This window comes from Carcharhinus amblyrhynchos, chromosome 10, assembly GCF_965287045.1.
Source record: "Carcharhinus amblyrhynchos chromosome 10, sCarAmb.v2.hapA, whole genome shotgun sequence".
NCBI classification, from domain to species: domain Eukaryota; kingdom Metazoa; phylum Chordata; class Chondrichthyes; order Carcharhiniformes; family Carcharhinidae; genus Carcharhinus; species Carcharhinus amblyrhynchos.
Window position 1 is genome coordinate 28,616,807 of NC_137333.1, and position 13,436 is coordinate 28,630,242.

At 43.7% G+C, this 13,436-nt stretch overlaps 1 protein-coding gene across 1 annotated transcript in view; it reads left to right on the top strand.

Annotated features, from left to right (window-relative positions):
• The first annotated feature begins 871 nt into the window (after window positions 1-871).
• dnajc3a (DnaJ (Hsp40) homolog, subfamily C, member 3a) overlaps window positions 872-13,436 on the top strand; it is an 81,232-nt gene continuing 68,667 nt past the window's right edge. Inside the window, exon 1 of the mRNA XM_080198155.1 lies at window positions 872-1,148. Coding sequence (XP_080054281.1) covers window positions 1,067-1,148 — 82 coding nt within the window. The 5' untranslated portion in view covers window positions 872-1,066. The remainder of the gene's footprint in view (window positions 1,149-13,436) is intronic.

The window sequence follows — 13,436 nt, forward strand, 5'->3', positions numbered from 1 at the left end:
GTAATGCTAATTAACAACAGAAATCTACCAAACCGACCCCGTTCAGACTGCATGAGATTCCAGACCACAGTAATGTGGTTGACTTTTAACTATCCTCTGAAATGGTCTAGCAAGTGCCAGAAGAAATAGTGATGGACAGCAAATGTTGACTTTGCCAGTGATATCCATATTTCATAAAAGATAAAAATTAAATATAAAAATGAAATTAAAAAATGACTGTGATTTTAAGAAGAGATTACATATAGCTATTGGGGCTAAAGGGATCAAGGGATATAGGTGGAAGGAGGATATTGAATTTGATGATGAGCCATGATCATAATGAATGATGGAGCAAGTTGGAAGAGCTGAATGGCCTACCCCGCTTCTAGTTTCTTCGTAACATGACAGATATTCATGTTCTAAAGCAAAGTACATTCCACTGCTGTCATTTCCAAAGCGATGTTGTGGAAATGCTAACATTGGACTGGGATAAACACAGTAAGAGGTCTCACAACACCAGGTTAAAGTCCTATTTGGTAGCAAACACCACTAGCTTTTGGAGCACTGCTCCTTCATCAGGACTTACCTGACGAAGGAGCAGCGCTCCAAATGACCGTGACAGGACTTACCTGATGAAGGAGCAGTGCTCCAAAAGCTAGTGGCTTGTGCTACCAAATATAGCTGTGAGACTTCTTACTGTATTTCCAAAGAGAGCCAGTTTCGTTTCTATGCCTTTAAGACAGTGAGCAACCCTATATAAGCCTGTCTGCATGAACTTGTGCCTGAACTCCACGTAATGCAGCTTAGAAATTGTGGGCGGGACTTTGAACGGTCACTATCCAATCAGAGCAGCGGTAAGTGGGTGTGACCTGTTCGTTGCTATCCAATCGGAGCAGACCACGATTGAACGCTGTTGCTTTAAGTGCGGCCTTGAGCTGGCTGCTCGTGGGTAAAGAAGTGGAAGTATACAGAGGGTGGACAACTCTGGGCAGAACCGTTGAGAGTGTGTGCGCGCGCGGAGCTGAGCAGGGATCCTGTCACGCGCTCCGGCGATTTGAAAGGGCTCCGGCCCGTTACCGTGTCCGGGATGGTGGCGCCACGAGCCTGTCTGACTAAAGTGTTGTCATATTTCCCTTTCCTATTGGTTCTTATTGATCTTCAGTGTGAAGGTAAGGGGGAGGTGGGAACGGTTGAATGAAGGGTCAGGGTGCGGGGTGGGAATTGTACCAGTGATCGGGAAAATTCATTCCATTTACTCAAACGTTTAATTCCGTTTACAACTTCCGCTTCCCCACTCCAGCTGGGAGTGACTTCGCCATGTGTATGCTCCTTCCTAATGATCCAGAGCCAGGGGAACGTCAGGGATGTTACCGTGACAGGACCTAACGTGACTTGATAGGAAGGCCGTACTCGATATTTTTGGTGCAGTAAATTAACTTTGATAGTTTATTATTCTTCGAACTCGTAGGGTTGATATATAGGCGGGAGCGGGGGGTGGTGGGCAGGTAAAATAAAATTGCCCTGTGACTTCCAGGATCTTTATTTGGAAATCGTAGATAACTGGAAATGAAGGAGACCCAGAATATTTTGTTGTGAAATGTTAGCAACTAGCAGTCCCTGATTCAACGGCATTCCCTGATTCTAAGTGACGTCTTAATTCGATCCACCAGTTGACTGTTTCCTTGTTGGCATGTCACCTTTGTCGTCTGTGTACCTAAAGATTGAATTACTTATGGGTGTAACTTAAATTGGACATTGGAGGTCAAATGTCAGTATTGTCTGCTGGGTTTGTGCAACACTTTCAAAAAAATTATTTCCCTAAAATTTAAGCTGACATTATAGCATATCAAGACAGTTAGTTTATAAAGATATCTATATCCCATTTGTTAAATGGTTGCGGGGGTAACAATTTACAGACCAAAAGTACAGCAGGATAATTGAGTGAATTCAAAAAAGAGCATTTTTTTGCATTTTTCAATGCAGTGAAATGTCCCAAGGTACTTTCACAGGAGCATTATAAAGTACAGTTAAGTACCCAGCCACATTTGATGCAAGGATGTTGACTAAAGAGAGGTTTAAAGAGTATTGTGAAGGAGGAAAGAGCAGTTGTGTTTGGCTGAGATGAAGGTACATAAATCAGTAATAAGTAGTTCAGTAGACCAGCTGTGACAGGGTTGGAATGGGATAATGCCTAACACAAGGGGGCATGCACTTGAGATGAGGAGGAAAGTTTGAAGAGGATGAGAGGATTTTGTAGTGGTAGGTGTCTGCAATCTGCTGCTGGGGGTGGGGGGTGGTGGAGGAGGCGAGGAGGTGGTACAGGCAGATGAGATGGGGGTATTTTAAGGGGTTTTTAGATGAGCATATGAATATCCAAGGAGTAAAGGAATATAGACCAAGACAGGCTGAAGGATTAGCTAATTTGGTGTGGTTTGGCACAACATGGTGGGTGGAAGGGTCTGTTCCTGTTCTGTTCTAACTATGTGGGAATAAGTGGTTTTAGTGTTCCATCTCTGGATTAAATAACACCATGATGCCAAATATTTAGGTTAGACTCTGGAAATTTGGCAGGAGAGTGGTGGACTCACTGGCTAGGAAGCTAAGGTGTGGTGGAGTCTAGATTATGGTTTGGGTTGTCTTACTATTTATTTGGAGGAAATTTCTGTTTCTGCCCATTGTGTTGTATGTTGGCCAAGCAGCATGACCAATTCAGTGGAAATGGTTGAGAGCTTCAGGTTTCTCGGTGTCCAGTTCACCAACAATCTATCCTGGCCCCTCCATGCTGACGCTATAGATAATCCATCAATGCCTCTACTTCCTCAGGAGGAAGGAAATTATGAGCATATGCACCTTTAAAAAGCAATGTTTGCATCACATAGTATGGCTTCTACTCTGTCTGAGACCACAATAAAACTATAAAAGGTTGTGAACAAAGTCCAGTCTGTCAATCAAACCAGCCTACTGTCCATTGACACTGACTACACTTCCTGCTGCCTCAAAAGCAGGCAGCATAATTGAGGACCCCACAGCCTGGACATACACTTCTATCTTCTTCTGTCGGGATAGAGAAGGTACAAAAATCTGAACATGTACCAACCTACTCAAAAAAGCTTCTTCCCTGTTGCCATCAGAATTTTGAATGGACCTACCTTGTATTAAATTAATCTTTCTCCACACCCTAGCTATGACTGTGACACTACATTCTGCACCCTCTTTTCCTTCTCTCTGTACGGTATGCTTTGTGTAGTGCACAAGAAATAATACTCTTTACTGTATACAGAAAATGTGACAATAGTAAATCAAAGTGTGCCTGAAGGGTGCACTATCAACAGATTGTGGAGTCCGTGGACCACGTCTACGTTTTGTGTTATAGATTGCACTCCCTTTTTGATTTTCTGAAGAACCTTTTATTGATGTTCTGTTTGCATTTCAGTCCCACGCTCCTGATCTACGGACACCCGGTGCGGAGAGGGGAGGGTCGGGACGCCGACCTCCTCGTGAACCTGCTCCTGGGCCTGGCAAAACGCGCCATCGGTGGGTCCAGGCAGCGGGCGATCGACGGGGCCGTCCGTCCCGACTGCCTGCCCCTCTACCGCGGCTACGTTCGCGGCCGGGTGTCCCTGGAGAGGGAGCACGCGGTGTCCACGGGCACTGTCGAGGCCTTCCGTGCCCGTTGGGCACCGCAGGGGCTGAGGTGCCTTATAGACCCCGATAATCACATTTTGATTTGACGTGTTTTAAGTTTCCTTTGTACCTTTTGTTTCTGTTCAGGCCGTTCCCCCTCCTTTTGGGGAGCTGCCCCCTTTTTCTTTCTCCGAACGTAATTTAAGTTTGTTTACTTGTTTGACCCGAAAAAGGTGAACTAATGTGGGAACTAGATGGTCAGCAGTTGGATGGAAATAGATTTGAGTGTGGAGGATGTGGATTTCAAGGACAAAATGATCTGAGGCTTCAGGGGTTGGGAAGGTAACTAGAGAGATATGAATTCGAGCAAGGGAGTTGCTATTAGAAATTGGGCTGAGAAGGGAGGGAAGCAGCATGTGCTTGAGTCTGTTTTGCCGACGAAAGAATCTGCTCCTCGTTTCCTCAACTAAGGATGAGATAAAATTTAAGATTCTTAGCAATGCGGGGGAAAAAGTTTTGCATTCAAGGATAACCCTTAAATTTGAACAATTTTGGCAAACAACAGCAGAACATTGAATGGAGAAGCAGACTGTGCCATATTTATTCAGGTCTGTCCCTTGAACTTGTGGGTTACTAACAAAGGCATCTCAAAGGTGAGAAGGAGGCAGTGGTTTTAAGGGGAGATTTGTGCATCAGTGTTGGAGGTGAAGGTGTGATTGACAACTTTGAATCACCAATCTGCTCATTGTGTGGAATGCCAAAAGAGAGACAGTTGACATTAAAGGAGTGTATTTACCAAGAGGTGGCAAGGTGAGAGAATAAAAGTTTATGTGGAGAAGGTGACCAATGGGAAGATACAACATCATATCTTGAGATGGGAGGTTGAAATCCTCTTGAATGAGGGGTTGCTTTATTACAAAGATTGCAGAAAGTGAAGATGTTTTTGCAATATCATATGCTGCTGGGTGGGTGTAGGAAATTAGGACTGAGGGTTGTACCAGCTGAGATGGTCTGAGCAGGGGACAGTACCTAAGGTGAGGATGAGCATAACTGGGGGTGGTTTTGGTGGTCAAAGCCACTATTGCTGGCTGTTGGGATGAGTAGCGAAAGGTGGAAAAACACAGGAAGGCTTAGTTTCAGCAAGGTGCCAATGTCATCCAGCCAGACTTCCATCAAAGGCATGGTTTTGTGCATGATGACTTTAGTGATATTGTTAGTAGACTACTGTATTATTCTTGGGACTCTAGTTCAAATCCTACCAGGGCGGTTGGGGAAATTTGAATTCAAACTTTTGAAGTCCAATCTTGTTTTTTAAAAACTCACCTGATTTACTAATGTCCTGGGGGGAAGGAAATCTGATCTGGTTTTCATCTGACTCCAGACCCTCAGTATTATGCTTGATTCTTCAATATTCTCTGAAATAACTTTGCAAGCTGCTCAATTCAAGGGTAATTTGGTACAGCCAGTGAATCAATATCCCATGAACTTGTAGGGAATTCCACAGGCTTGCCACTCTGAAGAAATTTCTCTCTTGCCCTAAAATGTTTCCCCACATACTTGGACTTTGTCCTGACTCTGGACATGCCTACCATTGGCAACATTCTTCCGACTTCTGAGATCCCACCTCCCCACTCTTAACTCCTGCAAATATAATCATAACTGACTCAATCTCCTCATATGTCAGTCTGCTATCCCAGGAATCAGTCTAGTAAACCTTCATTGTGAAATCCTCTATCAAGAGCATGCTTCCTCAAATGAGGAAACCAAAACTACACAATCCCTGCTCCTGTACTCATTTGCTCTCTGACAGCCAACAATCATTTGCCTCCTTCACTGCCTACTGTACTTGTGTGCTTACCTTTTGGTTACTGGTGTGGAAGGACACCCAGGTCTCATTGTGCATTCCCCTCCATTTGTATAGCCAAATCTGACTTTCTGCTTTTGCTACCAAAGTGGATAACTGATATTTATCCATGTTATACTGCATTTGCCCACCTGCTCAGCTTGTCCAAACCATACTGAAACATCCTGTGTCATCCTCACAGTTCACCCTCCCACCCAGCTTTGGCATCTGCAAATTTGGGGATATTGCATTTGGTTCCCTCATCTGAATCACAAATATATTTTGTAAATAGCTGGGGTCCCGGCACTGTTTGCTGTGGTACCCCACTAGTCATTGCCTGCCATTTCGTGGGAAAACACTTTAACCAGAAGTTTACCACCTTGTCTGCCATGGAATTGAAACAGGCAAGGGTCCAACAATGGAAATCTCATTGACCTTGGGTGGGAATTTTGGTTTCACTTGAGTGAGGCTGTAAAATCCTGGCTGTTTCCTGTCCCCAATCATCTGACCCATCTCATTACTCAAACTCCAATCTGGCATGTGGGAATGTTTTAAGGAGCAGTTGATAGGAGTGCAGGACAGGCATGTGCCTATATATATAAATAAAAAGTAGGATTCGAGAGCTGTGGATAACAGCTCTCGTCGTCAGAGACGAAGGATGAGAGGTGACCTGATAAAGGTTCATAAGATGTTGAGAGGTGAAGATAGGGTGGATTCTCGGAGGTGATTTCCCAGGGCTGAAATGGTTGCTACAAGAGGACACCAGTTTAAGGTGCTGGGAGTAGGTACAGAGGAGATGTCGGATAAGTTTTTCACTCGGGTGATAAGTGAGTGGAATCGGCTGCTGTTGGTGGTAGTGGAGGTGAACTCATTAGGCTTTTCTCAGAGACTTCTGGATGAGTACATGGGATTTAATGGGATTGAGGGTTATAGATAGGCCTGGTAGGCAGGGATATGATTGACGCAACTTGTGGGCTGAAGGGCCTGTTTGTGCTGTAGCGTTCTATGTTCTATAACCAGGGAAACTATGGGTCTCCTCAAAGGAAAAAGAGGCATACATAGGGTCCAGGCAGCCAAAAACAGATGAAGCTATGGAGGCTTACAGAACACAAACAAGGTGTTAGAAGGGCAAAAAGGGTCATGAAATGTCCTTGGCAGACAGGATTAAAGAGAATCCTAAGGCATTTTATACATACATTAGGAACAAGAGGGTTGTCAGAGAAAGAGTCGGATCTCTCAAGAACAAAGGAGGGGAATTGTGCTTGGAACTCAAGGAAGTAGGTGAGATCCTAAATGAATACTTTATATCAGTATTCTGAAAGAAGAGGGACACACTGGTAGTGTCTGAGGGATGTGTAGACCTATTAGAACAAATTGCAATTACAAGGGAGGAAGTGTTAAGATAGACAGATCCCCAGGGCTAGATGATATCTGTCCTAGATTACTGAGACAAGAGATAAAATTGCTAGGCCTCTAACAGAAATCTTTGTTTCTTCTTTGAACACAGGTGAGGTCCCGGAGGATCAGAGGAAAGCAAATGTGGTCCCGTTAGATAAGAAAGGTAGCAAAGATAACCTGCATAGTTATAGGCCAATGAGCTTGATGTCTGTGGTAGGGAAGTTGTTGAAAATTCTTAGAGATAGGATCTATACACATTTAGAACTGAATAGTCTCATTAGCGATACACAACATGGTTTTGTACGAGGGAGGTCATAGAACATTACAGCGCAGAACAGGCCCTTCGGCCCACGATGTTGCGCCAACCAGCTTTTTAAAAAAAACACTAACCCACTAATCTAAACCAATCCCATTTCGTCCATAAACCTATCCACAGATCTCTTAAACGCCCCCAAACTAGGTGCATTTACAACTGCAGCTGGCAGGGCATTCCAGTCCCTCACCACCCTCTGGGTAAAGAACCTACCCCTGACATCAGTCCTGTAACTACCCCCCCCTTAATTTAAAGTCGTGCCCCCTCGTGCTAGCTTTCTTCATCCTAGGAAAAAGGCTATCACTATCTACCCTGTCTAAACCTCTAATCATCTTATATGTTTCAATAAGGTCCCCTCTTAGCCGCCTTCTTTCCAGCGAAAACAACCCCAAATCTCTGTCTCTCCTCATAGGATCTCCCCTCCATACCAGGCAACATCCTGGTAAACCTCCTCTGCACCCTCTCCAAAGCCTCTACATCCTTCCTGTAATGTGGGGACCAGAACTGCACACAATACTCCAAGTGCGGCCGCACCAGAGTTGTGTACAGTTGCATCATGATGCTGCGACTCCTAAATTCAATCCCCCTACCAATAAACGCCAAGACATCGTATGCCTTCTTAACAACCTTATCTACTTGATTCCCAACTTTCAGGGATCTATGTACACATACACCTAGATCCCTCTGCTCCTCCACACTATTCAAAGTCCTCCCGTTAGCCCTATACTCAACACATCTGTTATTCCTACTGAAATGAATTACCTCACACTTCTCCACATTAAACTCCATCCACCACCTCGTGGCCCAGCTCTGCAACCTTTCTAAGTCACGTCTAAGTCATGTCTCTCAAATTTGGTTGAGTTTTTTGAAGTGACAAAAATGATTGAGGGAAGGGCTGTGGATGTTGTCTATGTGGATTTTAGTAAAGTATTTGGCAAGGTCCATCATGGCAGACTGGTGCAAAAGGTTAAATATCACAGGATCAAAGGTCTACTAGTTAAATGGGTACAGAATTGGCTTGGCCACTAGCTTTTGAAAAACTGTTCCTTTGTCAGGAATTGTACTGGGACCTCTGCTGTTTGTGATGTAAATGACTTGGCGTTCTGATCACAAACAGGGCATATAAAGGCACACAGTTTAAAGAATACTGATTAGAATGTGAGTCTTTACAGCTAATCAGTCTAAGGTGCAGACAATGTGAATGATGATAGTATTAAGCAGAGTTTAAAGAGATGTGTATTGTCTCCAGACAGGACAGTAAGTGAGATGTTGCAAGTTCAGGCAAGTCATGGGGGTTACAGATAGTGTGGCATGAACTTAGATTCCAGTTGAGGCTGTCCTCGTGTGTGGAACTTGGCTATCAGTTTCTGCTCAGCGACTCTGCACTGTCGTATGTTGTGAAGGCTGCCTTGAAGAACGTTTACCCAACAATCAGAGGCCAAATGCTTGTGACCGCTGAAGTGTTTGCCAACAGGAAGGGAACAGTCTTGCCTGGTGATTGTCGAGCAGTGTTTATTCATCTGTTGTCATGGTGTCTGCATGGTCTCCCCAATGTACCATGCCTCAGGACATCCTTTCCTGCAGCATATCAGGTAGATAATGTTGGCTGAATTGCAAGAGTATGTGCTGTATACCTGGTGGATGGTGCTGATTAGCTGTAAAGACTGGCGTTTTAATCAGTATTCTGTAAACTGTGTGCCTTTATATGCCCTGTTTGTGATCAGAACTCCCCACTCTCCTGATGAAGGTACGGTGTCCTGAAAGCTAGTGGTGTTTACTACCAAATAAACCTGTTGGACTTTAACCTGGTGTTCTTACTGAGACTTGCTGTGCTTACCCCAGTCCAACACCAGCATCTCCACATTGATTGGCCATAGAAGATCGAGGATAGCAGTGGAAGGATTTATTTCTGATTGAAGGTATGTGACTAGTGGTGTTCCACAGGGCTCTGTGCTGGGACGTCTGCTGTTTGTGATACACATAAATGACTTGGAAGAAGATGTAGCTGGTCTGATTAAGTTTGCAGGCAACACAGATTGCTGGAGTTGCAGATAGTGATGAACATTGGCAGAGAATACAGCAGGATATAGGCTGGAAAATTGGGCAGAGAAATGGCAGATGGGATTTAATCCAGATAAATGTGAAGTGATGCATTTTGGTAGATCTAATGCAGGGGGAGCTATACAGCAAAGGGCAGAACCATCAGGAGTATAGACAGAAGGATCTGGCTGTGCAAGTCCACAGATCCTTAAAGGTGGCAGCACAGGTGGAAAAGGTGGTGAAGAAAGTATATGGCAGGCTTGCCTTTATTTGACGGGGCATAGAGCATAAAATTTGGCATGTGATGTTGCAGTTATATAGAGTATTGGTTAGGCCACATCTGGAATACTGCATCTGGTTCCGGTTGCCACCCTACCAGAGAGATGTGGAGGCTTGGAGTGCAGAAAAGGTTTACCAGGAAGTTGCCTGGTATGGAGGGTATTAGCTATGACATGAGATTTGAGTAAACTAGGGTTGTTCTCCCTGGAAAGACAGGTTGAGGGGTGACCATAATAGAAGTTTGTAAAATTATGAAGGGCATAGATAGGGTGAACAGTTGGAAGCTTTTCCCAGGTCAGAAATGACAAACACAAGGGCTCACAAGTTCAAGGTAAGGGGGCAAGGTTCAATATGGATGAGGGGGGATGTATTTTACACAAGGTGGTAGGGGCCTGGAATGCACTACCAAGCAAGGTAGTTGAGGCAGACACACTATCATTTAGACTTAACTAGATAGCCACATGGACAGACTGGGAATAGAGGGATACAAACAGATTGTCTAGATGGGACCACATGGTTGGTGCAGGCTTGGAGGGTCAAAGGGCCTGTTCCTATGCTGTATTCTTTGTTCAGTGTAGTTCCAGACAGAGGCCCAGAATATTCCCAAAGAGAACCTGGTTGTAATTCAGTGACAAAATTCTATTTTTGTTAATGAGTGGGAATTGTAACAGCAAATCATTTAGAATCTTGTCTTATTCAGGAACAGTTAAGGGATGTATTTGGTTTGTTAATTTAGTTTGTTCACTATTAGATAAATTGTTACAAGTTGATTTTAGAATGTATCAAGGATTTAGTTAGTATTTAACAGGTCACACCACTTCACACTTTCTCTTACAGATTAAGGTGAGGTACTCTTTGGGTGTTTTACTGTTTGTTCTGGAAGAGGGGAATCAACCTACACTTTACAACACATGATTTCCCTTTTGTAAATCCATGATGATTCTGTTTAGTCTATCAGTTTTTCTTTCTCCTCTTAAGACAGAACCAAAGTATGTATTTGGTAGATCACTTGTTTCTTTGGTCCCATTATAACTTCCCTTTTTATGACAGTAGCCTACATTTGCCTTCACCAATCTTTATGTTCCTTGCAAGCTTGCAAGGTCCCTCATGGGTTAGTGCAAAAGATTAAATCTCCCAGGATCAGGGTGAACTAGCTAGATGGAATCAGAACTGGCTTGGCTGTAGACAGAACATAGTAGTGAAAAGATGTTTTTCTGAATGGAGGTTTGTAATTAGTGGTATGACACAGGGATCACTGCTGGGACCTTTTATTTGTAGTAATATATACAAATGACTTGGAAGAAAATGTAGCTGGTCTGATTAGCAAATTTGTGGATGATACTTAGATTGGTGGAGTTGAGGATAGTGATGAAGATTCAGAATACAGCAGGATATAGATGGGCTGTAAAATTGAGTGGAGAAATGGCAGATGAATTTAACCCTGACAAATGCAAGGTGATGCATTTTGGTACATCTAAATTGGGTGGGAGTGATAAAATGGCAGAATCAACAGGACTATAGACACAGATTTGGGAGTATAGGTCCACAGATCCTTAAGTAGCAGCATACATGGAAAAGGTGGTGAAGAAAGCATATGGCATGCTTGCCTTCAACAGATGGGACATAAAAGCTGGCAAATTGTCAGTTGTATAGAACATTGGTTAGGCCACATTTGGAATACTGTTTTCAATTCTGGTCACCACACTACCAGGAGGGCATGGAGGCTTTGGAGAGTTCAAAAAAAGGTTTACCAGAGTGTTGTCTGATATGGAGGGTATTCTTTGAGGAGAGATTGAATAAACTGGGATTTCTCTGCTTGGTGGTTAGTGGTGTTGGGGGGGAAGGAACCTGATAGAAGCTTATAAAATTAAAGGGAATGGGGTGAGTAGTTGGAAGCTTTCCCCAAGGTAGGAATGACAATTATAGGGGGGGTGGGGAGTGGAGAAGTGCAGGGGAAGTTTTCTAGACAAGGTGGTGGGGGGGCCTGGAATGCACTGTTAGGTGAAGTGGTTGAGGCAGTTACATTAGCCACATTTAAGACTTATCTTGATAAACATCTGAACAAACAGAATAGAGGGATATGTGGTTGGTCTAGATAAATGTGATTGGTGTAAGCTTGGAGGGCCAAAGGGCCTGTCCCTGTGCTGTACTGTTCTTTGGTCACCTTGCCCTCCTTCATTGCATTATAAACTGCTCCCAATCCTCACGTCTGTTTTTCTGGCTAATTTGTATGACTCATCCTTATTCTAATACTGCCAGTTCCCTTAAGTCCATAGTTTGGCCACCTTTCCCAACTTATTCGTGCACCAGACAAAAATATGCAATTACTCCAGTTTGCTCTCGCACCCATCTGCTGTCATCCTCTAATTCCATTTCATCATAGCCATCATCACCTGATACCTTGTAGTTTCCTTTATTAAGATTCAGGATTCTGATTGCAATCGTCTGTTAGGCTCCATCTTGATGAAGAATTCTGTAATTATGATAGCTCATCCTCAAGGGGTTACACACAACTAGATTGCTGATTATTCCTTTTGCATTACACAATGCCCTGTCAAGGATGGCCTGCTTGGTTCCTCAACATATTTGTCAGGAAAAAAAATTCTGCACACACTCCAGGAATTCCTCCTCTACAGTGTTACTCATTTGATTTGCCCAATCTATATGGAGGTTGGTCACTAAAATTACAGATGTTCCTTTACTGCATCTGTCTCTAATTTCCTGTCTAATACCATTCCCAAAATCATTGGAGTTTGGTCTATATATAACCCCCACAAATGTTGTTTTTCGCCCCTTATGTTTCTCAACTCTACCTATCATTTGGTGCTAACCTTTTTACCTTTTTGTCTGCTTTATAGATATTGATTCTCTGGGTTTTCATTGACCATCCTTGGTCACCCTGCAGCCATGTCAGTAATCCTGACTGCATCATACCTGTTTTTATTTGCACAATTAGTTCGTTCACTTCATGTGTTAAGGCACAAAGCATGTCCTGTTCCCACTTTTTCCACTTTGGCCCTCACAGATATACCACTTTGAATATTGTTAAGGGGAATGGTAGTAAGAAGTCTTAATACCAGGTTAAAGTCCAACAGGTTCAGCAGGAGATTCCTGCACTGCCTCTGCTCTCGTGGTCAAATGCCTTGATGAGATTGATTTTGAAGGCAATTTTATAGTGGTCTCCTTTGTTCATTAAGACATCTCAAACACCAGGTTAAAGTCTAATAGGTTTATTTGGTATCACAAGCGTTTGGAGTGCTACTCCTTCATTAGGTGAGTGGAGCCCATTCACCTGATGAGGAGCAGCACTCCAAGTTTGTTCATAACCAATAACCTGGTGTGAGACTACTTACTGTGCCCATCTGAGTCCAACACTGATCTCCACCCTTTGGTCATGACATGGCTGCTTGGGAATGTGATGTGGTGGCCATTATAGAGACTTGGATGTCTCAGGGACAGGACTGGGTACTCCAGGTGCCAGGATTCAGATCCTTGAGAGTGGGGCTGGAGAGACTTACTGTTGATCAGGGATAGTGTCACGGCTGTAGAGATGGTGGACGCCATGGAGGGATTGTCTATGGAGTCTCTGGGTGGAAGTTAGCAACAACAAGGGGTCAGTAACTTTGGGTGTTTTCTATAGGCTGCCCAATAGTAAGAGATGTTGAGGTGTAGACAGGGAAACAGATCCTGGAGCAATGTAGTAATAAGAGTTGTCGTGATGGGAGACTTTAATTTCCCAGACATCAGTTAGAATCTCCCTCGGGTAAGGGGTTTAGATGGGGAGGAGTTTGTTACGTGTGTTCGAGTGTTTCCTGACATGGTATGTGGATAAGCCTACAAGAGGAGAGGCTGTACTTAATCTGGTACTGGCTAATGAACCTGAACAGGTGTTGGATCTGTGGGAGAGCATCTTGGGGATAGTGATCATAATTCTATCTCCTTCGTAGCTTTGGAAAGAGA